The sequence below is a fragment of the Hyperolius riggenbachi genome, chromosome 2 (genome assembly GCF_040937935.1).
Source record: "Hyperolius riggenbachi isolate aHypRig1 chromosome 2, aHypRig1.pri, whole genome shotgun sequence".
NCBI classification, from domain to species: domain Eukaryota; kingdom Metazoa; phylum Chordata; class Amphibia; order Anura; family Hyperoliidae; genus Hyperolius; species Hyperolius riggenbachi.
The window spans coordinates 6,241,865-6,268,934 of NC_090647.1; the positions used below are offsets into that span (position 1 = coordinate 6,241,865).

At 46.3% G+C, this 27,070-nt stretch overlaps 1 protein-coding gene across 1 annotated transcript in view; it reads right to left on the reverse strand.

The window, feature by feature from the left end:
- Nucleotides 1–402: 402 nt before the first annotated feature.
- The window catches only part of LOC137542147 (uromodulin-like), a 43,234-nt gene continuing 16,566 nt past the window's right edge, over nt 403–27,070 (reverse strand). The window contains exons 5-7 of the mRNA XM_068263862.1: nt 3,535–3,693; nt 2,972–3,023; nt 403–412 (exon numbers count right to left, since the gene is read on the reverse strand). Of these exons, the coding sequence (XP_068119963.1) occupies nt 403–412; nt 2,972–3,023; nt 3,535–3,693 (221 nt within the window). The remainder of the gene's footprint in view (nt 413–2,971; nt 3,024–3,534; nt 3,694–27,070) is intronic.

Below are 27,070 nucleotides of genomic sequence, written 5' to 3' on the forward strand. Positions count from 1 at the left end.
CTTAAGAGCCATTTCCAGTACACACTGTGAGCACGGCCTTTTTTTTCCCTTTGTTCCAGTGGAGTCCTTAAAGCTGCACCAGTGGAACCTCCTCCTCACCTGATGGCACAGCATCTAAGGTCTCTGTATCCCGATACCCAATGCAGCTATTGCTTCTGATGGTCCTTGGTGTGTTGTACAGAAACTCTCAGAGCAACCCTGAAGCGAGACAAAGACTTACATGCTTACCTAAATAGAAGGTTCTGCATCTAATAGAGCCTTCCTGGTCCGGTCTCTGTGTCCCTCCAGTCATATAATGCTCCACACAGGTTATTCCCTCTGCATATTCCCTCATTATTCCCCACATACCATCCCACTTATCATCAATCATCATCAATCATCTAATAATAATAATGATTATCATCATTTGGTTCTACAAGAACAGAGAGAGTGACATACTTACATAGGGTGAGACCTGGAAGAGAGAAAAAAATAAGAAATTGGTTAGATTCTATTTTTTATTTAGTAATCCTCCCCACCCCCTACCCCCATTTGCCCACAGCCTCTTATCCTCTTATACTGGCCAAGAGAAACACAAGAGCTGTAAGATGTCCCATCTGATCAGGCAATGGTGATTGTGACTGAGAAATCCAGCTCTCAAAGCTTCCAACACAACAATAAAAATTGCTTTATTTCAGCTAATTTTATATAGTAAATAAAGGGAGTTCTGTTCCTGGCATTTGCCATCTTGCTTCCCTCTGACTGAAGCCAATTCTGATGTCATTTTCTCCCTTCACCTAGAAACTGTCATATCTAGCTTGCTTTGTAAACATGTGAGCACAGCAAGATCAGGTTGCAGCAGCTTTGCACTGAACTGCCCTCAGCCAATCAGTGAGGAGCAGGAATGTGGGAGGGGTGATAACAAGCTTCTCATCAATAGAGCCAGGCTGAGTGAGATAAGATTTCTTACAGGGGGGAGGCAGGGAGAGGGAGGGAGGGAGGGCTTGGAACAAAAAGGAAAAAAAAAGTGGAAATGTATTATAAAAAACGAGAAATAAATACTTACAAAAAAAATAAAATAAAATGAACATCCTGGGAGCGATCATAGCCCACCAACAGAAAACTCTGTTGGTGGGCAGAAAGGGGGGGGGGAATCACTTGTGTGCTGAATTGTGCGGCCCCACAGTGAGCCCTTAATGCTGCAGTGGCCTTAATTGTCAAATATAGCCTGGTCACTAGGGGCGTTTAAGACCGTGGTCCTTAAAGAGACACTGAAGCGAAAAAAAAATGATGATATTATGATTTGTATGTGTAGTACAGCTAAGAAATTAAACATTAAGATCAGATACATCAGTCTAATTGTTTCCAGTACAGGAAGAGTTGAGAAACTCCAGTTGTTATCTCTATGCAAACAAGCCATTAAGCTCTCCGACTAAGTTAGTCGTGGAGAGGGCTGTTATCTGACTTTTATTATCTCAACTGTAATTGAACTGTTTACTTTTCCTCTGCCAGAGGAGAGTTCATTACGTCACAGACTGCTCTGAAAGACTAAAGGTGGCCATACACTGGCCCGATTTGCGGCAGTTTCGACAGCAGATTCGATCACTGGGATCGAATCTGCTGCCAATCGTTCGCGCAACACGCACCCGCCGATCCGATTTCCTCCCGAAATCGGATCGGTCCGTCGATCGCGCCGTGCGGGAAATTACCCTCGATCGCCCGCGGGTAGGGAGCGCGTCGCTAGCGGCGGCCGATCCGATCAGGTATACATTACCTGAGGCTGGCTCCCGGGCATCCCGTCCGTCACTGCTCCCGTCATGGCGCCTCCGGCATCCTCGCATAACTTCCGCTGTCATGCCAGTGACAGCGGAAGTACAACTAGAGGGCGCTCTATTTGAACTTCCGCTGTCACTGGTGTGATAGCTTAAGTTCTATGCGGATGCCGGAGCCGGAGGTGCCACATGACGGGGACATCACGCCCGGGAGCCAGCCTCAGGTAATGTATACCGGCGGGGGGAGCGGCGGCAGCACCACCACAACAGATTGTGATCGGTTTCAGGCTGAAATCGATTCACAATCTGTTTGCAGGAAAGGCAGCCATACGATCCCTCTCTGATCAGATTCGATCAGATAGGGATCTGTCAGCTGGTCGATCTGATGGCACATCGACCAGTGTATGGCTGCCTTAATTTTGAATGCTGAGTGTTGTGTAATCTGCACATATTATAGAATCATGCAATGTTAGAAAAAACACTATATACCTGAAAATAAAAGTATGAGAATATTTTCTTTGCTGCTAATCTTCTAGTAATTATTCATAGTACACAACCAATTCATTATATCATATATTTTTTTCCGCTTCAGTGTCTCTTTAAGTGGTTAAGGTAGCCATACATCTAGCGATGATGGGCAGATTCGATTAAGAGACAAATCTCTCTCTGATCTAATCTGATTAGAGAGAGATTTGTCAGCTTCCCATACACTGCAGGCCAATACTCGATCAATTTCAGCTTGAAATCTCTCGGGAATCGTCTAAGCCCGCCACTATTCCCTTATGTATAAGTGTGTATGTATGTGCTGTGCGCTGTCAGCATGTATGGGAAATGTAACGGGCAGCGGCGGATTCAGAAGAGGACGGGCATTGAAAAGAAGGACAGATAATGTATAAATGCACATACACATACATGTACATACACATTTATACATACATAACCAGCGCCGGGAGTTTCAACGCTCATTCTGATATCGCTTGCCATCAGGGGCGTAACTAGAAGTCCCCAGGCCCCCCTGCAAGAATTTGAGCTGCTCCCCCCTGGGGCCCACTCATGGCCATTTTGGGGGGGGGCAGGAGGGGTCACAGCATGAGGGGAGAGCTTTGCACATCAGCGGGGAGGGGGGACAGTCCCCCCCTCCCTCACCTCGGGCTCTACCCTCTGCACTCCCCTCCTGCATCTATCTAAGGGGCAGCAGCGGCGGCAGCAGCTATAATTACCTCCATTTACCACCGAAGGTCTCTCCAATCTGCAAGGGCTTCACATTACTTCCTGTTACAGGAAGTAATGTGAAGCCCTTGCAGATTGGAGACCTCCGTGGTGAATGGAGGTAATTATAGCTGCCGCCGCCGCCGCCGCTGCTGCCCCTTAGATAGATGCAGGAGGGGAGAGCCAGAGGTGAGGGAGGGGGGCCATGAGAGGGCCCCAGGGGGGGGGGGGGCGGGCCCCCCCATGGGGGCAGGGGCGGCTTCCTCTATTGTTACTCCAGTGCTTGCCATTAACACCGTGCACCCAACCAACTGCCATGGCCCGAGATCTTGCAGCATGCCCGATCGATTAATGCAACCAATTTTGGCCCCAAATTGGTTGCATTGTTGACCGGGCATGCATTTTGCGGCACCAATTTTAATTCAATTTGATTATAATAATTGGAATCGGATGGTCGATTGGCCGCCAAGTCGCCTGATGTACAGCCACCTTCATAGTTGAGGGAACAACAAGGTTAGATAATTGGCAAGATTTGTGTGTTGTGTTTTGATAGCTGTACCGGTTACAGACTTACCTGTTATGTATGTGACTGCGGCAGTTGTAGCGGTTGTGCTTGTAGTTGTTGGTGTTGTGGTTGGTGTTGTAGTTGTGCTAGTCGTTGTTGGAGTAGCTGTAGATACCACAGTGAGTCTTTTTGTACTTTCAATTGTAGTCAAGATGTTAATAACATGATCTGAAAAAATAATTATAAATAATTCTTAAAGACTGTGACAATTTTCAAACTTTTGAAATGCCCCTGCTTGAGTTGAAAGATCTCTGGCAATTTCATTTCGGCCCTTTGCACACTTGCACGCTGCGTCGCCCTGCATTACTCTTCACCCACCACATTCCCGCCGTGAGACTTGCGCACTTCCCGCGATGTGACAGGATGCGCCAGAAGTATCTAAATTGCCGCAATGACGACACAAAGTCAATGGGCGACGAAGTATGTGTGCAGGTCGGGAGCGCGGTGCGACACACAGACTGATGGGTATCCCAGTGACATACTTCCTGTCCAGCAAGGAGTACGTCACTGAGCTGGGGGCGGGCCTATGAATATGATGCCGCACCGTGACACAGGGTCATATGACGGCTGATTCCTGTGGTGCGGTGCTGCAATTAGTAGGTGTGCAGCCGGCCTCAGTCTTGTTTCTTTTCAGAACAAATGGGGCTTTCTTTTGATACCATTTAATTAAATTTGTAATTTGCTTGTTTTTTTAGAGAAAATATTCTTAAAAAATGAAGAAAAAAAAAAAGTAGAATTTTCTGAATGTCTCAACCAAAAACATGTAAATATTTAATATTGCAGCAATAAAACTTTCAGAAACAGATTGCTTCATATGTTTCATGTATTCTATGCAGAAATGTCAAAGTGATGTAGATTATTTACACTGCATTCCAAATTATTAAGCAAATTATATTGACTCTTATTTTGCTAAATAGTTAATGCAAGTGGTAGTCAGAATATGTTTTTGAGTCATCCATCAGTAGCCTATAATAAGTTACTGAACAAACCTCATAATGATAACAGTATGTTTTTAAAAAATAAAAATAAAAAGCACTGTTCCAAATTATTACACACAACAGTAATCAAGAGATTTTATAGGTTGTAAGGAACTGAAAAGGGTCATTTGTTGAATTTGCAGCATTAGGAGGTCACATTATTTACTGAAATCAAAAGCTATTTCAATCAAAACATCTTAACAGGTCAAGTTACATATGGGCATAGGACCCCTTATTTGATAGTAACTTTACAATTCTTGCATCCACTGAACTTGTGAGTTTTCTGAGAGTTTCTGCTTAATTTCTTTGCAAGATGTCAGAATAGTCTCCCAGAACTGCTGTTTGGATGTAAACTGCCTCCTACCCCATCTTTTGCCTCAGGTTGTCCTACCACCGTACTCGTATACAGACACTCGTTGACAGCTTTTTCTTGTTGGAGCAGGCGGTCGAACATGAGGAGCTTGAATTTCAGCGAGTCGGGCTGTTGCAAATTAAACGCCCCACTTGCAGGTTCTTTTCCTGCTGAATGTCTGAAAAGCGCGCCGTGGAACGCCTGAAATGAATACATACCTTCCTGGACTGCTGGAGGACCTCCTGTATGCTTGGGTACTTACAACTAAATCATTATATAATGAGATTCAACACATGTGCCAAGCAGGGCACATGTGTTAACTTGCCCAACCTCAACGCCACCAACAGATTGCTTCCGTTATCACACACTGCGTACAAATTCACATCCGAATGCAAATTTGTTTTTGCGTGTTCCGCAACAAATTCGCACTGCACAAGTGAAAACGGGCCCTTAGAGCAGAGAGGAGTTCTGACGTCCGCATATGGGCCTGTGTGTCTAAAATCTGTATATATAAAATTGGATATATGTGTGTGTGTGTTTGTGTATGTATGCATGTATGTGCCGCGATCACTCGAAAACGCCTTGACCAATTTCAACAAAACTTGGTATACAGATCCCTTACTACCTGGGATGATATGCTCTGAAGGTCTCGTGACCCTTCTGCCCACCTGGGCGGAGCTACACACAGCCAATCAGATTTCACCCATTCATGTCAATGGGAAAAATGGAAAAGGCTGCCATTCTCACAGTAATCAAGCCAGAGTCCCCAGACCTGGCACAGTTGGTTACTTTGTGACTGAGGTTACAAATCCAGGAAAAGTGGGTGGAGCATTAAACAGCCAATAAAATTTCAGCCATTCATTTTCAAAGGGAAAATGTAAACTGCAGCCATTCTTAGACTATTAATCACAGGGTTGTCAAATTTGGCACACTTGGCCAATGAATGAAAGGGATTAATATTCAGGAAAGAGGTGGAGCCTAAAAGAGCCAATCAAAATTCAAATGTTGATTTTCAAGGGGAATATTTAAACTGCTGCCATTCTAATGGTGTGTACACACTTGAAAAGATAAATGAAAGATATAAGACCAATTTTACCCCCTTCCATGTAGTATGAGAGCCATACCTACACAGTCTATTCTATGGAGCTGAACTCCCCATCAGACAGAAATCTTACCCCCTTCCATGTAGTATGAGAGCCACACCTACACAGTCTATTCTATTGAGCTGAACTCCCCATCAGACAGAAATCTTACCCCCTTCCATGTAGTATGAGAGCCATACCTACACAGTCAATTCTATTGAGCTGAACTCCCCATCAGACAGAAATCTTTGCAAGATGCTGCACACAAAGATGCTGTACACATTCAAAAGATCATTATCTGCAAAAGATCTGTTCCTGCAAAAGATCCGTTCCTGCAAAATGCATTCATAGTCTTTGATATCTGCAGATCATCATACACACCTTGTTTAACTGACATTCATCTGCAGATCAGACAATCATCTGAAGATCTGAAAATCCATCCTGGTGGATCTGATCTACAGATGAATGTCTGTTAAACAAGGTTTGTATGAGATCTGCAGATACTATAGACTATGAATGCATTTTGCAGGAATTGATCTTTTGCAGGAACAGATCTTTTGATGTCTCTGTCACACCCCTGCTCATGTCCCTGCCACACCCATAATCATGCCCCTGCCACACCCATAATCATGTCACTGTCAAACCCCTGCTCATGTCCCTGCCACACCCCTGCTCATGTCCCTGCCACACCCCTAATCATGCCCTGCCACACCCATAATCATGTCCCTGTCACACCCCTGCTCATGTCCCTGCCACACCCCTGCTCATGTCCCTGCCACACCCCTAATCATGCCCCTGCCACACCCATAATCATGTCCCTGTCACACCCCTACTCGTGTCCCTGCCACACCCCTACTCGTGTCCCTGCCACACCCCTAATCATGTCCCTGCCACACCCCTAATCATGCCCCTGCCACACCCCAAATCATTCTCCTGCCACACCCCTAATCATGCCCCTGCTAAACCTCAAATAATGCTGCTGCCACACCCCTAATCATGCCCCTGCCACACCCCTAATCATACCCTGCCACACCCCTAGTCATATATATCACAGAAGCAGAAAACATCATTTTATAATTCAGACCACGCTGGCTGGATATTGCACTGCTAGGGGAAAAGTGTGATATAAATGTTCTTTGTCTTGTCGTCACACTGACCTTTTCTGTCATCAGAATTTTTCCTTCATATGAGCATTGATAATAAATAAGAAGTTTATAAATATACAGGATGAGAATAACGTTTACAGTCAATTATAACACATTATTCAGTAGAAGAATACTTATATTTACACATATCTGTCCATCAGTCCTGAAAGAGGGACATATGAGGAGGAAAGAGGGACAGGGGGAGCTATGTATACACATATTACACAGATCTGTCCATCAGTCCAGAAAGAGGGACACATGAGGAGGAAAGAGGGACAGGGGGAGCTATGTATACACATATTACACAGATCTGCCCATCAGTACTGAAAGAGGGACACATGAGGAGGAAAGAGGGACAGGGGGAGCTATGTATACACATATTGCACAGATCTGTACATCAGTCCGGAAAGAGGGACACATGAGGAGGAAAGAGGGACAGGGGAAGCTATGTATACACATATTACACAGATCTGTCCATCAGTCCTGAAAGAGGGACACATGAGGAGGAAAGAGGGACAGGGGGAGCTATGTATACACATATTACACAGATCTGTCCATCAGCCCTGAAAGAGGGACACATGAGGAGGAAAGGGGGACAGGGGGAGCTATGTATACACATATTACACAGATCTGTCCATCAGTCCTGAAAGAGGGACACATGAGGAGGAAAGAGGGACAGGGGGAGCTATGTATACACATATTACACAGATCTGTCCATAAGTCCTGAAAGAGGGACACATGAGGAGGAAAGAGGGACAGGGGGAGCTATGTATACACATATTACACAGATCTGCCCATCAGTCCTGAAAGAGGGACATATGAGGAGGAAAGAGGGACAGGGGGAGCTATGTATACACATATTGTACAGATCCGTCCATCAGTCCTGAAAGAGGGACACATGAGGGGGGAAGAGGGACAGGTGGAGCTATGTATACACATATTACACAGATCTGTCCATCAGTCCTGAAAGAGGGACACATGAGGAGGAAAGAGGGACAGAGAGAGCTATGTATACACATATTACACAGATCTGTCCATCAGTCCTGAAAGAGGGACACATGAGGAGGAAAGAGGGACAGGGGGAGCTATGTATACACATATTACACAGATCTGTCCATTAGTCCTGAAAGAGGGACACATGAGGAGGAAAGAGGGACAGGGGGAGCTATGTATACACATATTACACAGATCTGGCCATCAGTCCTGAAAGAGGGACATATGAGGAGGAAAGAGGGACAGGGGGAGCTATGTATACACATATTACACAGATCTGCCCATCAGTCCTGAAAGAGGGACACATGAGGAGGAAAGAGGGACAGGGGGAGCTATGTATACACATATTACACAGATCTGTACATCAGTCCTGAAAGAGGGACACATGAGGAGAAAAGGGGGACAGAGGAAGCTATGTATACATATATTACATAGATCTGTCCATCAGTCCTGAAAGAGGGACACATGAGGAGGAAAGAGGGACAGAGGGAGCTATGTATACACATATTACACAGATCTGCCCATCAGTCCTGAAAGAGGGACACATGAGGAGGAAAGAGGGACAGGGGGAGCTATGTATACACATATTACACAGATCTGTACATCAGTCCTGAAAGAGGGACACATGAGGAGAAAAGGGGGACAGAGGAAGCTATGTATACACATATTACACAGATCTGTCCATCAGTCCTGAAAGAGGGACACATGAGGAGGAAAGAGGGACAGGGGGAGCTATGTATACACATATTACACAGATCTGTACATTAGTCCTGAAAGAGGGACACATGAGGAGGAAAGAGGGACAGGGGGAGCTATGTATACACACATTACACAGATCTGTCCATCAGTCCTGAAAGAGGGACACATGAGGAGGAAAGAGGGACAGAGGGAGCTATGTATACACATATTACACAGATCTGTACATCAGTCCTGAAAGAGGGACACATGAGGAGGAAAGAGGGACAGAGGGAGCTATGTATACACATATTACACAGATCTGTCCCTCAGTCCTGAAAGAGGGACACATGAGGAGGAAAGAGGGACAGGGGGCAATGTATACACATATTACACAGATCTGTCCATCAGTCCTGAAAGAGGGACACATGAGGGGGAAAGAGGGACAGAGGGGAGCTATGTATACACATATTACACAGATCTGTCCATCAGTCCTGAAAGAGGGACACATGAGGGGGAAAGCGGGACAGAGGGAGCTGTGTATACACATATTACACAGATCTGTCCATCAGTCTTGAAAGAGGGACACATGAGGGGGAAAGAGGGACAGAGGGGAGCTATGTATACACATATTACACAGAACTGTCCATCAGTCCTGAAAGAGGGACACATGAGGAGGAAAGAGGGACAGAGGGAGCTATGTATACACATATTACACAGATCTGTCCATCTGTCCTGAAAGAGGGACACATGAGGAGGAAAGAGGGACAGAGGGGAGCTATGTATACACATATTACACAGAACTGTCCATCAGTCCTGAAAGAGGGACACATGAGGGAGAAAGAGGGACAGAGGGAGCTATGTATACACATATTACACAGATCTGTCCATCAGTCCTGAAAGAGGGACACATGAGGAGGAAAGAGGGACAGAGGGAGCTATGTATACACATATTACACAGATCTGTCCATCAGTCCTGAAAGAGGGACACATGAGGGGGAAAGCGGGACAGAGGGGAGCTATGTATACACATATTACACAGATCTGTCTATCAGTCTTGAAAGAGGGACACATGAGGGGGAAAGAGGGACAGGGGGAGCTATGTATACGCATATTACACAGATCTATACATCAGTCCTGAAAGAGGGACACATGAGGAGGAAAGAGGGACAGGGGGAGCTATGTATACACATATTACACAGATCTGTGCATCAGTCCTGAAAGAGGGACACATGAGGGGGAAAGAGGGACAGGGGGAGCTATGTATACACATATTACACAGATCTGTCCATCAGTCCTGAAAGAGGGACACATGAGGAGGAAAGAGGGACAGGGGGAGCTATGTATACACATATTACACAGATCTGTCCATCTGTCCTGAAAGAGGGACACATGAGGAGGAAAGGGGGACAGGGGGAGCTATGTATACACATATTACACAGATCTGTCCATCTGTCCTGAAAGAGGGACACATGAGGAGGAAAGAGGGACAGGTGGAGCTATGTATACACATATTACACAGATCTGTCCATCAGTCCTGAAAGAGGGACACATGAGGGGGAAAGAGGGACAGAGGGAGCTATGTATACACATATTACACAGATCTGTCCATCTGTCCTGAAAGAGGGACACATGAGGGGGAAAGAGGGACAGAGGGAGCTATGTATACACATATTACACAGATCTGTCCATCAGTCCTGAAAGAGGGACAAATAAGGAGGAAAGAGGGACAGATTGATTGGGTTCCCGAAGAGGGACTATCCCTGTAAAAAAAAAATCATTTTTCAATTGTGTTTCTTTTATTAGCTTCATTATATTATTATTATTACTAGCTGATTGCCCGGTGTTGCCCGGGTAAGTATTTGGCTGGTGTTGGCTCCGCCTACTTTTTCTAACCCTAACACACAATTACTCACTGACCAAGTTTGTGAGCTTTGCGGTTTTTGGTATCAATAATCTGCATTGAAATGAAACAAATCTGATTGGCTGTGTGTGGCTCCACCCCCTTTTCCGAATTTGAACCCCAGTCACCCAATAACCAACTGTACCAGGTTTGAGGCCTGTGCCATTAACAGTTCAAGAATGGTAGCAATTAAATATTCCCCTTGAAAAGCAACAGGTGAAGTTTGATTCACTTTTGTAGGCTCCACCCACTTTTCTGAATATTAATTCCAGTCATCCATTGACCAACTGTGCAAAGTTTAAAAACCCTGCCATTAACAGAATGGCTGCAGTTTACATTTTCCCAGTGAAATTTGTATTTGTCCCCACCCATTGATGACCCGGTGTTGCCCAGGTATGTATTTGACTGGTGTTGGCTCCGCCCACTTTCTAACCCTAACACACAAACACTCAATGACCAAGTTTGTGAGCTTTGGGGTCCTTGGCATCAATAATTTGTATATTCCCATAGAAATTAAACAAATCAGATAGGCTGTTTGTGGCTCCACCCCTCTCCAGCATTTGAACCCCAGTCACCCAATGACCAACTGTAGCAGGTTTGAGGCATCTGCTATTACCAGTGTAAAAATGGCAGCAATTGAAATATTCCACTTGAAAATCAACAGGTAAATTTTGATTGGCTATTATCGGCTCCACCCACTTCCCTGATCATTAATCTCAGTCACTCGGTGACCATCTGGGCAAAGTTTGGGAACCCTGAAATAAACAGTGTAAGAAGGGCTGCAGTTTACACTTTCCTAGTGAAATTTGGTTTTGGCTCCGCCCACTTTTTGTAACCTGGACACAAAGTCACTACTCAATGCCCAAGTTTGTGAGTTTTGGAGTCCTTGGCATCAATAATTTGTATTTTCCCATGAAATGAAACAAATCTGATTCACTGTTTGTGGCTCTGTCCCCTTTTCTGAATTTGAACCCCAGTGACCCAATGACCAACTGTACCGGGTTTGAGGCCTGTGTCATTAACATTGAAAGAATGGCAGCAATTTTAATATTCTCCTTGAAAAGTGACATGTGATTTTTGATTGGCATTTTAGGCTCCACCCACTTTTCTGAATATTAATCCCAGTCACCCAGTAACCAGCTATGCTAAGTTTGAGAACCCTGCCATTAACAGTGAAGAAGGGCTGCAGTTTACAATTTCCCTGAAAAATCTGTTTTTAACTCCACCCACTTTGTGTGACCTTGACACAAAGTCACTACTCAATGACCAAGTTTGTGAGCTTTTGGGTTCCTGGCATCAAAATTGTGCTAATGGAAGCAGTTTATCCAGCAAAGAAATCTGGCTGTTTTTGGCTCCACCCCTTTACTGAATTTGAACTCCAAACACTTAACACAATTTCATATGTAAGGAGTTTTAGGCGGGAGTCAGGTTCCTTCTTCCTTCAGCCTTTCACACACACATGCAAACATACAAGCAAGAACAATAGGCCTTTATTAATATACCTACAGATTACTCAGCAATCAATGTGTTTATATTTTGTAATTATTTATAATGTAATTAAGATTTGTACCTTTATTGATTTATTTTTGAATATTCATGAGAGATCAATAATGCTTAATTAAACAACCACAACCTTTTAGATAATTTATTCTGGTCTCTGGAAGACTTTGTTTAACAACGACTGACTGTAGCAGGTTTGAGGCCTCTGCTATTAACAGTGTGAGAATGGCTGCAGTTTCAATATTCCCCTTGAAAATCAATAGGTAAATTTTGATTGGCTCTTGTAGGCTCCACCTACTTTTCCGAATATTAATCCTAGTCACCCAGTGACCATCTGTGTGAAGTTTGAGAACCCTACCATTAACAGTGTAAGAAAAGCTGCAGTTTACATTTCCCCATGTAAAAAGTTAGTTGTTTTTGGCTCCGCCCACTATTTCTAATCTTGACATACAGTCACTTAACAACCAACTTTATGAGCTTTGGGGTCTTTGGCATCAATAAGTCGCATTTTACCATTGCAATTAAACAAATCTGATTGTCTGTTTTTGGCCCGATCCCTTCAGAATTTAAACCCCAGTCTCCCAGTGACTGACTGTAGCAGATGTTAGGCCTCTGCCCTTAAGAGTGCATGAATTGCAGCAAAGTAAATATTCCCCTTGAAAATCAAAAGGTGAATTTTGATTGGCTGCTGTAGGCTCCACCCACTTTTCTGAATATTAGTCCCAGTCACCCAGTGGCCAACTGTGTCACGTTTGAGAACCTTGCCAATAACAGAATGGCTGAAATCAATCTAACAAATCTGATTGGCTGTTTGTGGCTCCACCCCTTTAGTGAATTTGGACCCCAGTCACCCAATGACTGACTGTATCAAGTTTGAGGCCTCTACCACTAACAGTGTAAGAATAGTAGCAATGTGAATATTCCCCTTGAAAATCAATAGGTACATTTTGATTGGCTGTTGTAGGCTCCACCCACATTTCTGAATATTCATCCCAGTCACCCAGTGGCCAATTGTGTAAAGTATGGGAACCCTGCAATGTAAAAAATGAAGTTGTTGGCACCGCCCACTTTTTCTAACCTTGACATACAGTCACTCAATTATCAAGTTTATCAGCTTTGGGGTCCTTGGTATTAATACTTTGTATATTCCCATTGAAAAATAAACAAATCTGGCTGTTTGTGGCTCCGCCCCCTTCCTGAATTTGGACCCTAGTCACCCAGTGACAAACTGTACCAGGTTTGAGGCATCTGCTTTTAACAGTATAAGAGAATGGTAGCAGATGAAATATTCCCTTTAAAAATCAAAAGGTGAATTTTTATTGGCTGTTGTAGGCTCCACCCACCTTCCAAGATCATAATCTGTCACCCAATTATCAACTGTGCAAAGTTTGAGAACCCCGCCATTAACGGTGTAAGAATGGCTGCAGTTTATATTTTCCCAGTAAAAGTTATTTTGGCTCCGCCCACTTTTTGTAACCTTGACACACAGTCACTCAATGACCAAGTTTGTGAGCTTTTGGGTTCCTGACATCAAAAAATGTGTGAATGGAAGCAGTTTATCCACCAAGGAAATCTGATTGGCTGTATGTGGCCCCGCCCCTTTAGTGAATTTGGACCCCAGTCACCCAATGACCGACTGTAGCAAGTTTGAAGCCTCTGCCATTAAAAGTGTAAGAATAGCAGCAGTTTAAATATTCCCCTTCGAAAATCAATATGTGAATTTTGATTGGCTGTTGTAGGCACCACCCACTTACCTGAATATTAATCCCAGTCACCCAGTGACCAAGTGTGGCAAGTTTAGACCCCAGCGATTAACAGTCTAAGAATGGCTGCAGTTTACATTTTCCCATTTAAAATGAACGGCTGAAATTTGATTGGCTGTTTTATGCTCCGCCCACTTTTCCTGGATTTGTAACCTCTGTCACCAAGTGACCAACTGTGCCATGTGTGGGGACTCTGGCTTGATTACTGTGAGAATGGCAGCCTTTTACATTTTTTCCATTGACTTGAATGGGTGGAATCTGATTTGCTGTTTGTAGCTCCGCCCAGGTGTTCTGGGGGGACCCAAGACCCCCAGAACATATCATCCCAGTCACCCAGTGACCAACTGTGTCAAGTTTGACAACCCTGCCATTAACAGTGTAAAGGTGGCCACTAATGGTCCAATTTCTAGCAAAAAATCATTTGAGCGATCAGAAATTCTGATCGGAAGAAAAATCGTTCACAACACCATCAACAAACCAATCTTTGCTTCCTATCTATCACAACCAATCAAAAAAATCCAAATTTCACTTTTAAAAAAATCCAGTCGGAATTTTTTTTTTAAATCGTTCATAATTGATTGTGCCCATCAACTGAGATTTTCAACCAATCCGATCAGAATTTCTGATCGGTCGAACAATTTTTCGCTAGAAATTGGACCGTTAGTGGCCACCTTTAGAATGGCTGTAGTTTATATTTTCTAGAGATGGGACGACGAATCCGGCGAATCCACGAATCCCTCGAATATTGGGAAATATTCGAGATTCGTGGATTCGAATCCCGACGCCATTTTCCACTTTACGAATCCGCCGAATCCCGACGCTGCATCGCCGCGCATCCGCCGCTCGCACTCGTCCTCCTCCGACCCGCGCCTCCTCCGACCGCCCCGCGCCTCCTCCGCCCGGCCGCCCGCATACTTTGTATCAACTCACCCGTCCAGTGGAGCGCAGACAGAGCGGCAGACCTCTCGCTGACTTCCTGGTTCCCTCTAGTGACGGCTTTTACAATGACGTCATCAGTAAAAGCCGGTCCGGCCACTAGAGGGAACCGAGAAGGAAGGAAGAGGTCTGCCGCTCTGTCTGCGCTCCACTGGACATGTAAGTTGATACTTATGCAGGGGTGAGCGAGGAGGCACAGGGGACGGAGGAGGCCATTAGTGTTGGGCGAACATCTAGATGTTCGGGTTCGGGCCGAACAGGCCGAACATGGCCGCGATGTTCGGGTGTTCGACCCGAACTCCGAACATAATGGAAGTCAATGGGGACCCGAACTTTTGTGGTTTGTAAAGCCTCCTTACATGCTACATACCCCAAATTTGCAGGGTATGTGCACCTTGGGAGTGGGTACAAGAGGAAAAAAAAATTAGCAAAAAGAGCTTATAGTTTTTGAGAAAATCGATTTTAAAGTTTCAAAGGGAAAACTGTCTTTTAAATGCGGGAAATGTCTGTTTTCTTTGCACAGGTAACATGTTTTTTGTCGGCATGCAGTCATAAATGTAATACATATAAGAGGTTCCAGGAAAAGGGACCGGTAACGCTAACCCAGCAGCAGCACACGTGATGGAACAGGAGGAGGGTGGCGCAGGAGGAGAAGAAGGCCACGCTTTGTGAGACACAACAACCCCGGCCTTGCATGAGGGCAAGAAGCGTGCGGATAGCAGGCTTTGTACCGCCATGCAGTCATAAATGTAATAAAGATAAGTGGTTCAATAAACAGGGACCACGCGGCAACGCTAACCCAGCAGCAGCAGACGTGATGGAACAGGAGCAGGCGCAGGAGGAGAAGGCCACGCTTTGTGAGACACAACAACCCAGGCCTTGCATGAGGGCAAGAAGCGTGCGGATAGCAGGCTTTGTACGGCCATGCAGTCATAAATGTAATAAAGATAAGTGGTTCAATAAACAGGGACCACGCGGCAACGCTAACCCAGCAGCAGCAGACGTGATGGAACAGGAGGAGGCGCAGGAGGAGAAGGCCACGCTTTGTGAGACACAACAACCCAGGCCTTGCATGAGGGCAAAAAGCGTGCGGATAGCATGCTTTGTACCGCCATGCAGTCATAAATGTAATAAAGATAAGTGGTTCAATAAACAGGGACCACGCGGCAACGCTAACCCAGCAGCAGCAGACGTGATGGAACAGGAGCAGGCGCAGGAGGAGAAGGCCACGCTTTGTGAGACACAACAACCCAGGCCTTGCATGTGGACAAAAAGCGTGCGGATATAGCAGCAATGCTTTTTGCCGCCATGCAGTCATAAATGTAATACAGATGAGAGGTTCAATAAACAGGGCCCGGAAACGCAACACCATCCCAGATGTTCATTGGTCATGTTACTTGGTTGGGGTCCTGGAGTGTTGCGTAGTCATTTCCAATCCAGGATTGATTCATTTTAATTTGAGTCAGACGGTCTGCATTGTCTGTAGAGAGGCGGATACGCCGATCTGTGACGATGCCTCCGGCAGCACTGAAACAGCGTTCCGACATAACGCTGGCTGCCGGGCAAGCCAGCACCTCTATTGCGTACATTGCCAGTTCGTGCCAGGTGTCTAGCTTCGATACCCAATAGTTGAAGGGTGCAGATGGATGGTTCGACACAGCTACGCCATCTGACATGTAGTCCTTGACCATCTTCTCCAGGCGATCGGTGTTGGAGGTGGATCTGCACGCTTGCTGTTCAGTGGGCTGCGGCTGCATGGGTGTCAGAAAATTTTCCCACTCCAAGGACACTGCCGATACCATTCCCTTTTGGGTACTAGCTGCGGCTTGCGTTGTTTGCTGCCCTCCTGGTCGTCCTGGGTTTGCGGAAGTCAGTCTGTCTGCGTACAACTGGCTAGAGGAGGGGGAGGATGTCAATCTCCTCTCTAAAGTCTCCACAAGGGCCTGCTGGTATTCTTCCATTTTGACCTGTCTGACTCTTTCTTCAAGCAGTTTTGGAACATTGTGTTTGTACCGTGGATCCAGAAGGGTATAAACCCAGTAATTGGTGTTGTCCAGAATGCGCACAATGCGTGGGTCACGTTCAATGCAGTCTAGCATGAATTGAGCCATGTGTGCCAGAGTCCTACCAGAATCCTCATCATCCTCTTGTGAGCGTTGTGATAGTTGTTGTGATGCATCATAGTCGTCACCTTCCTCCTGGTCTGCTTCTGCTGACCATTCGCGTTGAATTGTGGAAGTCCAACGTGCACCGCTCTGGCCCTCGTCAGTGGTGGCATGAAATTCCTGCTCCAACTCCAGCTGTTCCTCCTCCTCTTCTTCGTCATAGCTGCTGGGGCCAGCGTTCCCTGAGGCGGATGGCCTGATGTTGGTACCATCACGCTGATCGTTTTCTCCTTCAGATTCCCCCAGTTGCATCATGACAGCTGTTTCCTTGATTTTTAACATCGACCTCTTCAGTAAACACAGCAGTGGTATGGTAATGCTGACTGAAGAGTTGTCACTGCTCACAAGCAACGTGGATTGCTCAAAATTTTGGAGGACTTGGCAGAGGTCCAACATGTTGGCCCAATCGGATCCACAGAAGCTTGGCAGCTGGCCGGATGCGCCTCGGTACTGCGCCGTCATGTACTGGACCACTGCACTCTTCTGCTTGCAAAAGCGGGCTAGCATGTGCAGCGTAGAATTCCAGCGCGTAGGGACATCACACAGCAAGCGATGGTGGGGGAGATTGAAGCGCTCCTGCATCTTGGCGAGTGCCCCCGAAGCAGTACTGGAATTTCTACAATGTTTGGACACTCGACGCACCTTCAACAGCAGATCGGGCACGCCTGGGTATGTCCTCAGGAACCGCTGAACTACTAGGTTCATCACGTGCGCCAGGCAAGGGATGTGTGTCAGCTTAGCCAACCTTAAAGCGCGAATGAGATTACTCCCATTATCACACACAACCATGCCCGGTTTCAGGTCCAGCGGTGCCAGCCACAAATCCGTCTGTTCCTTTATTCCCCTCCAAATTTCCTCCCCTGTGTGCTGCTTATCCCCAAGGCAGATTAGCTTCAGCAACGCTTGCTGACGCATGCCAACAGCTGTGCTGCACTGCTTCCACGATCCTACTGCTGCTGGGTTAGCGTTTCCGGATGAGGTACAGCTTTGAGATGCGTTGGAGGAGAAGGAGTCAGAGAGGTAGGTGCTGCTGTTATCCAGTGGGAGGGACGGCGGTGCAGCTGTTTGTGGCGTGGGCAACACCCGTGCCGTAGCAGGTGAGGAATCGCTGCCAGGCTCCACAAGGTTCACCCAGTGCGCGGTAAGGGAGATGTATCTACCCTGGCCGAACGCACTCGTCCAGGTGTCAGTGGTGAGGTGAACCTTGCAGGCAACGGCATTCTTCAAGCTTCGGGTTATTTTGCTGACCACGTGCTCATGCAACTCAGGCACTGCAGAGCGTGCAAAGTGGTAGCGGCTGGGAACCACGTAACGTGGGATGGCCACTGACATCATGCCCTTGAAGCTGTTTGTCTCCACCAATCGATATGGCAGCATTTCGCAGGCCAGAAGCTTGGCTATGCTGGCTGTTACTGCCACGGCCCGGGGGTCATTTGCTGGCAATTTCCTCTTGCGCTCAAACATCTCCGACACAGACAACTGAACCGTAGCGCTGCACACGGAAGGGCTGTTGGTTGTTGTGTTTGATGAACACTGGGAGACCTCAAGAGCACTACTCCGGAAAGTGACAGTGTCAGCGTCGTCTGATGTTTGTGAATGTTGTGAACCACGCAATGGCTGGGCTACTGCTGCTGCTGAGGCGGGTCTGGTGAACCCAAGGGAGGCAGTGTTGTTTCTGGTACCCTGTCCTGACGCGTTTGCCCAAAGAGTGGGATGTTTGGATAGCATGTGACGGCTCATGCTGGTGGTGGAGAGGTTGTTAATATTTTTCCCCCTGCTCAGGCGGGTCTTGCACACCTTGCAAATCGCCATGGTAACATCCTCAGTGCAGTCTTCAAAGAAAGCCCAGACTTTGGAGCACCTGCCTCCTTGCTGGCGATTTCTGTTTGCTCCTCTTTTGCCTCTCACTTGAACTTCCACGCTTGTGGTGCCTGAAATTGCGCGCCGCCTACCTTGTGGCACAAGGCGAACTCGTGCAGCAGTGTGTTCTTCAACAGACTCATCTGTGCTGCTGCTACGACGGCGATGTTCTCGTTCACAAACAAAATCTGGGTCTCTGTCCACATTGTCCATACCCTCCTCTTCCATCTCCTCAAACTCGTCATATGTCATTGTGGGCCACCGCCGTGGAGTAGAGCTCCCCACAACAACCTCTGCGCAGCACACTCCAACGTCGTCTTCCAGATCTTGTCGGCCGACCTCCTGCAATTGCAACCCCTCCTGCCCAAATTGCTCTGGGATTTGGGTTTCCGAGTCCTCTTCGGACTCGCCTCGTATTTCAGTGCGCGGTACATTTCCCACAGTTAACGGTTGTGAATCCAGGCACAACATTTCTGGCTGTTCCTCCATTGACCTTTGAAAGGTGGAAGTTTGTTGGGCTGGGAATAGCTCCTGCGAATACCCCATTGTGTCCTGAGGTAATTCATCGGACTGGTTATCTGGCAGTTGTGTGCGTGGTGTCGCTGCCGGTTGTGTCAGCTTTGTGCCCACTGGCTCCTTGTAACTGGCTGAGGACTCGGACCTCGTGCGTGATGTGCTGGTGCTGCTTAACCCACTGCTGGACGCTTGAGAGGTCATCCAAGTAATTATCTGGTCCTGTTCTTTTGGATTTGTGAGGGTTGTTGTCCTGGACAACATGGGTGGTATTGAGTGGGTTTTCTTGGGTGCTCCCCTGTGGCCTGTACGTGAACCGTCAGGGGAAACACCTCTTCCCTTGCCCCTCCCTCTTTCACCGGATTTCTTCCTCATTTCACTTATCCTTACAGTACACGCTGACTGGCAGCAGTACAGTGGCAGTACAGAAATGCTATACAGTACCACTATTCCCAGCAGCGACACAGAGCACAATGCTATACAGTGACGGGTGAGCGGTGTACCACTATTCCCAGCAGACACAGAACAGTGAACAGAATGCTATATAGTGTGGCTGAGCGAGCGGTGTACCACTATTCCCAGCAGACACAGAACAGTGAACAGAATGCTATATAGTGTGGCTGAACGAGCGGTGTACTACTGTTCCCAGCAGACACAGAACAGTACACAGAATGCTATATAGTGTGGCTGAGCGAGCGGTGTACCACTATTCCCAGCAGACACAGAACAGTGAACAGAATGCTATATAGTGTGGCTGAACGAGCGGTGTACTACTGTTCCCAGCAGACACAGAACAGTACACAGAATGCTATATAGTGTGGCTGAACGAGCGGTGTACTACTGTTCCCAGCAGACACAGAACAGTGAACAGAATGCTATATAGTGTGGCTGAGCGAGCGGTGTACCACTATTCCCAGCAGACACAGAACAGTGAACAGAATGCTATATAGTGTGGCTGAACGAGCGGTGTACTACTGTTCCCAGCAGACACAGAACAGTACACAGAATGCTATATAGTGTGGCTGAACGAGCGGTGTACTACTGTTCCCAGCAGACACAGAACAGTACACAGAATGCTATATAGTGTGGCTGAACGAGCGGTGTACTACTGTTCCCAGCAGACACAGAACAGTGAACAGAATGCTATATAGTGTGGCTGAGCGAGCGGTGTACCACTATTCCCAGCAGACACAGAACAGTGAACAGAATGCTATATAGTGTGGCTGAGCGAGCGGTGTACCACTATTCCCAGCAGACACAGAACAGTGAACAGAATGCTATATAGTGTGGATGAGCGAGCGGTGTACCACTATTCCCAGCAGACACAGAACAGTAAACAGAATGCTATATAGTGTGGCTGAGCGAGCGGTGTACCACTATTCCCAGCAGACACAGAACAGTGAACAGAATGCTATATAGTGTGGCTGAGCGAGCGGTGTACCACTATTCCCAGCAGACACAGAACAGTGAACAGAATGCTATATAGTGTGGCTGAGCGAGCGGTGTACCACTATTCCCAGCAGACACAGAACAGTGAACAGAATGCTATATAGTGTGGCTGAGCGAGCGGTGTACCACTATTCCCAGCAGACACAGAACAGTGAACAGAATGCTATATAGTGTGGCTGAGCGAGCGGTGTACCACTATTCCCAGCAGACACAGAACAGTGAACAGAATGCTATATAGTGTGGATGAGCGAGCGGTGTACCACTATTCCCAGCAGACACAGAACAGTAAACAGAATGCTATATAGTGTGGCTGAGCGAGCGGTGTACCACTATTCCCAGCAGACACAGAACAGTGAACAGAATGCTATATAGTGTGGCTGAGCGAGCGGTGTACCACTATTCCCAGCAGACACAGAACAGTGAACAGAATGCTATATAGTGTGGCTGAGCGAGCGGTGTACTACTGTTCCCAGCAGACACAGAACAGTACACAGAATGCTATATAGTGTGGCTGAACGAGCGGTGTACTACTGTTCCCAGCAGACACAGAACAGTACACAGAATGCTATATAGTGTGGCTGAACGAGCGGTGTACCACTATTCCAAGCAGACACAGAACAGTGAACAGAATGCTATATAGTGTGGCTGAGCGAGCGGTGTACCACTATTCCCAGCAGACACAGAGTGGCAGTAAACAGAATGCTATATAGTGTGGCTGAGCGAGGTACACAGAGTGGCAGTAAACAGAATGCTATATAGTGTGGCTGTGCAAGCGGTGTACTACTATTCCCAGCAGACACAGAGTGGCAGTAAACAGAATGCTATATAGTGTGGCTGAGCGAGGTACACAGAGTGGCAGTAAACAGAATGCTGAGCGAGCGGTGTACTACTATTCCCAGCAGCGACACACAATGACTGGGGGGGACCCTGGCTAGCGTGGCTGGAGCGCGAACTACCCTGCCTGCCTACCCAAAGCTAAACCCACAGACAAATGGCGGAGATATGACGTGGTTCGGGTATTTATTTACCCGAACCACGTGACAGTTCGGCCAATCAGAGCGCGTTCGGGTCCGAACCACGTGACCCGTTCGGCCAATCACAGCGCTAGCCGAACGTTCGGGGAACGTTCGGCCATGCGCTCTTAGTTCGGCCATATGGCCGAACGGTTTGGCCGAGCACCGTCAGGTGTTCGGCCGAACTCGAACATCACCCGAACAGGGTGATGTTCTGCAGAACCCGAACAGTGGCGAACACTGTTCGCCCAACACTAGAGGCCATGGGGGTGAGCGACACCTACCTACCACTTTACCTACCTACCTGCCACTATACCTACCTAAAGGCCCCCTATACGTACCTACCTACCTACCTACCACTTTACCTACCTACCTGCCACTATACCTACCTAAAGGCCCCCTATACGTACCTACCTACCTACCGGGCACTATACCTACCTACCTACAGGCCCCTATACCTACCTAAAGGCCCCCTATACTACCTACCTACCACTATACCTACCTACCTACAGGCCCCTATACCTACCTAAAGGCCCCCTATATGTACCTACCTACCTAAAGGCCCCTATACCTACCTAAAGGCCTCTATACCTACCTACCTAAAGGCCCCCTATACGTGCCTACCTACCTAAAGGCCCCTATACCTACCTACCTATTTACCTACCTATACTTAAGGCCTTATACCCTGCTACCTATACTGAAGGTCCCTTTAACTACCTACCTACCTACAGGACACTATACCTACCTACCTACCGGCCACTATACCTACCTACCTACCTACAGGCCACTATACCTACCTAAAGGCCCCCTATACGTACCTACCTACCTACCTACCTAAAGGCCCCTATACCTACCTTCCTACCTAAAGGCCCCTATACTTACCTACCTACCTACCTAAAGGCCCCTATACCTACCTACAGGCCTCTATACCTACCTACCTACTTAAAGGCCCCCTATACGTGCCTACCTACCTAAAGGCCCCTATACCTACCTACCTAAAGGCCCCTATACCTACCTACCTACATACCTACCTATACTTAAGGCCCTATACCCTGCTACATATACTGAAGGTCCCTTTAACTACCTACCTACCTACAGGACACTATACCTACCTACCTACCGGCCACTATACTTACCTACCTACCTACAGGCCACTATACCTACCTAAAGGCCCCCTATACGTACCTACCTACCTACCTAAAGGCCCCTATACCTACCTACCTAAAGGCCCCTATACCTACCTACCTACATACCTACACTTAAGGCCCTATACCCTGCTACCTATACTGAAGGTCCCTTTACCTACCTAAAGGCCCCTATACCTACCTACATACCTACCTATACTTAAGGCCTCTATATACCCTGTTAACTATACTGAAGGCCCTATACCCTGCTACCTATACTGAAGGTCCCTTTACCTACCTAAAGGCCCCTATACCTACCTACATACCTACCTATACTTAAGGCCTCTATATACCCTGCTACCTATACTGAAGGCCCATATACCCTGCTACCTATACTGAAGGCCCCTATACCCTGCTACCTATACTGAAGGCCTATATACCCTGCTACCTATACTGAAGGCCCATATACCCTGCTACCTATACTGAAGGCCCATATACCCTGCTACCTATCAGAGGCGGGACAAGGTCCTCCAGCACCCAAGGCTGAGACACCAAAGTGCGCCCCTCCATCCCTCCCCCCCAGCCATCACACACTGATTGCTATTAGACTAAGAGGTGCCACAGGGCCCACAACCTCCCCAACACCTTAATATCTAGTTATCTGGCTTGCAGTCACTGCTATGTATCCCCTTGTCTTATTTCTTTCTGCTTCAAACACAATTAGGAATGACAGCTAAATGAATTGTGCGCCCCCTCCTACACTGCGCCCTGAGGCTGGAGCCTCTCCAGCCTATGCCTCGGCCCGGCCCTGCTACCTATACTGAAGGCACATATACCTTGCTACCTATACTGAAGGCCTATATACCCTGCTACCTATACTGAAGGCACATATACCCTGCTATCTATACTGAAGGCCCCTATACCCTGCTACCTATACTGAAGACCCATATACCCTGCTACCTATACTGAAGGCCCATATACCCTGCTACCTATACTGAAGGCACATATACCCTGCTACCTATACTGAAGGCAAATATACCCTGCTACCTATACTGAAGGCACATATACCCTGCTACCTATACTGAAGGCCTATATACCCTGCTACCTATACTGAAGGCCCATATACCTTGCTACCTATACTGAAAGCTACCAATATTGAAGGCACCCATACCTAGCTAGCTATACTGAAGGCACCTTTACCTCGCTACCTATACTGCGGGCAACTATACCACGGATCGCACAATTCGTATGTGCAGGATTCGTTAGATTCGGGATTCGAAAGGTTCGAGATATTCGAGAACCTTTTTAGATTCGGATCCGGATTCGGATTCGAAGAAATTGTGGATTCGTCCCATCCCTAATATTTTCCCATGTGAAAAAATGTGTTGTTGGCTCCGCCCACTATTTCTATCCTTGACATACAGTCACTCAATGGCCATGTTTATGAGCTTTGGGGTCTTTGGCATCAAAAAGTTGCATTTTCCTATTAAAATTAAACAAATCTGATTGGCTGTTTGTGGCCCGCCCCCTTCAGAATTCAAACCCCAGTCTCCCAGTGACTGACTGTACCAGATGTAAGGCCTCTGCCATTAAGAGTGTAAGAATGGTAGCAATGTAAATATTCCCCTTAAAAATCAATAGGTGAATTTTGATTGGCTGCTGTAAGCTCCACCCACTTTCCTGAATATTAATCCCAGTCATCCAGAGACCAACTGTGTCAAATTTGAGAACCCTGCCAATAACAGAATGGCTGAAATCAATCTAACAAATCTGATTTCTGATTGGCTGTTTGTGGCTCCACCCCCTTTAGTGTATTTGGACCCCAGTCACCCAATGACTGACTGTATCAGGTTTGAGGCCTCTGCCATTAACGAATGGTAGCAATGTAAATATTGCCCTTGAAAAATCAATAGGTGAATTTTCATTGGCTGTTGTAGGCTCCACCCACATTTCTGAGAATTAATCCCAGTCACCCAGTAGCCAACTGTGACAAGTTTGGGAACCTTGCCATTAACAATGTAAGAATGGTTGCAGTTTATATTTTCCCATCTAAAAATTTAGATATTGGCACCACCCACTTTTTCTAACCTTGACATACATTAACTCAATTACCAAGTTTATGAGCTTTGGGGTCCTTAGTATCAATCATTTTTATGTTCTCATTGAAATTAAACAAATCTGATGGGCTGTTTGTGGTTCCACCCCTTTCTGAATTTGAACCCTAGTCACCCAATGACCAACTGTAGCAGGTTTGAGGCCTCTGCCATTAACAGTGTAAGAATGGTAGCAATTTAAATATTCCCCTTGAAAATCAACAGGTGGATTTTGATTGGCTGTTGTAGGCTCCACCCATTTTCCTGAATATTAATCCCAGTCAACTAGTGACCAACTGTGCAGAGTTTGAGAATCCTGCCATTAACAGTGTAAGAATGGCTGCAGTTTATATTTTCACAGTGAAATTTAGTTTTTGCTCCACCTACTTTTTATGACCTTGACACACAGTCACTCAATGACCAAATTTGTGAACGTTCAGGTTCCTGGCATAAAAAATGTGTGAATGGAAGCAGTTTATCCACCAAGGAAATCTGATTGGCTGTTTGTGGCCCCTCCCCTTTAGTGAATTTGGACCCCAGTCACCCAATGACCAACTGTAGCAAGTTTGAAGCCTCTGCCATAAACAGTGTAAAAATGGCAGCAGTTTTAATATTCCCCTTGAAAATCAATAGGTGAATTTTGATTGGCTGTTGTAGGCTCCACCCACTTTCCTGACTCTTAAAGAGAACCTGTACTGAGTAAAATTATTTAAAATAAACACATGAGGTAACTTCAAATGAACATTACATAGTTACCTTGCCATCAGTTCCTCTCAGAAGCTCACCATTTTCTTCTTACAGTGATCCCTTCCAGTTCTGACAACATTTTGTCAGAACTGAAATATATCAGTTGCTGTCAGTTATATATCAGTTGCTGTCAGTTACAGCTGAGAGGAGAACTGATGTGTCCATGTTTCCCTATGGCTCAAGTGGGCGATGTTACAGTTTAACAGTGTGCTGACCAGGAAGCTGTTATGGGGTAGCAGCCATTTTCAAAATGGAGGACGGAGAATTCTATTGATCACACGGGACAAACAGGATGCAGGAGAGGAAAAATAGATTGAGGAGTAGACTACACAGGAGGTAAGTATGACTTGTGTATGTTTATTTTGACTTTTAACTTTCAGTTCAGGTTTTCTTTAAAGTGAACCTCCGGACTAAAAAATCTACTCAGCAAAACTGAAAAGGCTTGGTATTTCTTTAACAGTTTCACAGCATCAGAACTTTGTTTTTCTTACCAAAACATCATTTTTAGCTGCATTTTTACCTAAGCTCCACCCATTAAAGAAAGAAAGCCTGGGCTTTTTTTCCCTGATGCTGCGCAGAGCATGATGGGATTTCCTATGTTGTTATTCACGTTGCCTAGCAACTGGGAGAGGTGATCAGAACACAGGACAGTTGAAACTGTGTCTCATGCTCGCTGTCACCTCCTTTCAACCAAAAAGATGGCTGCCCTTATGAGATTATATTACCTATCTATTTTAATTAACATAACTAATGTAACTTAATGACAATATGTTTGTTTAGGCTGGAGTTCCTCTTTAAAGTGGATATGAGATAAACTTTTACTCATTGCATAATTGTGTTCCTTTCCTATTGTTTATAGGGCATTCCTCAAGCCAAATACTTTTTTGTTCTGTTTTAATACTCTAATTCCCTATAAACTAAACAAGCCTTGCCCACAGCTTTTCAGAGTGCCTTGGCACTCAGTCCCAGGTAGCAAGTGCTTATGGGAGCTCAGTCTGGGCAGGAGGAGGAGGAGGTTACTAGCCAGAGATTTCAAAGGTGGGGAGGGGGGAGTGACATTTTCCACAGGCTGAGGGGTGGAGATGCAGATCAGCTTGCCTCAGTGTAGTGTGACAAACAGAACATGGCCGCTCTCATTGTATCCCAGGAATAATTTATATATATATATATAAAAGTGTGTGTATGTGTGTACAGAGTGTGTGTGTGTGTGTGTGTGTGTGTGTGTACAGTGTGTGTGTGTGTGTGAGTGTGAGTG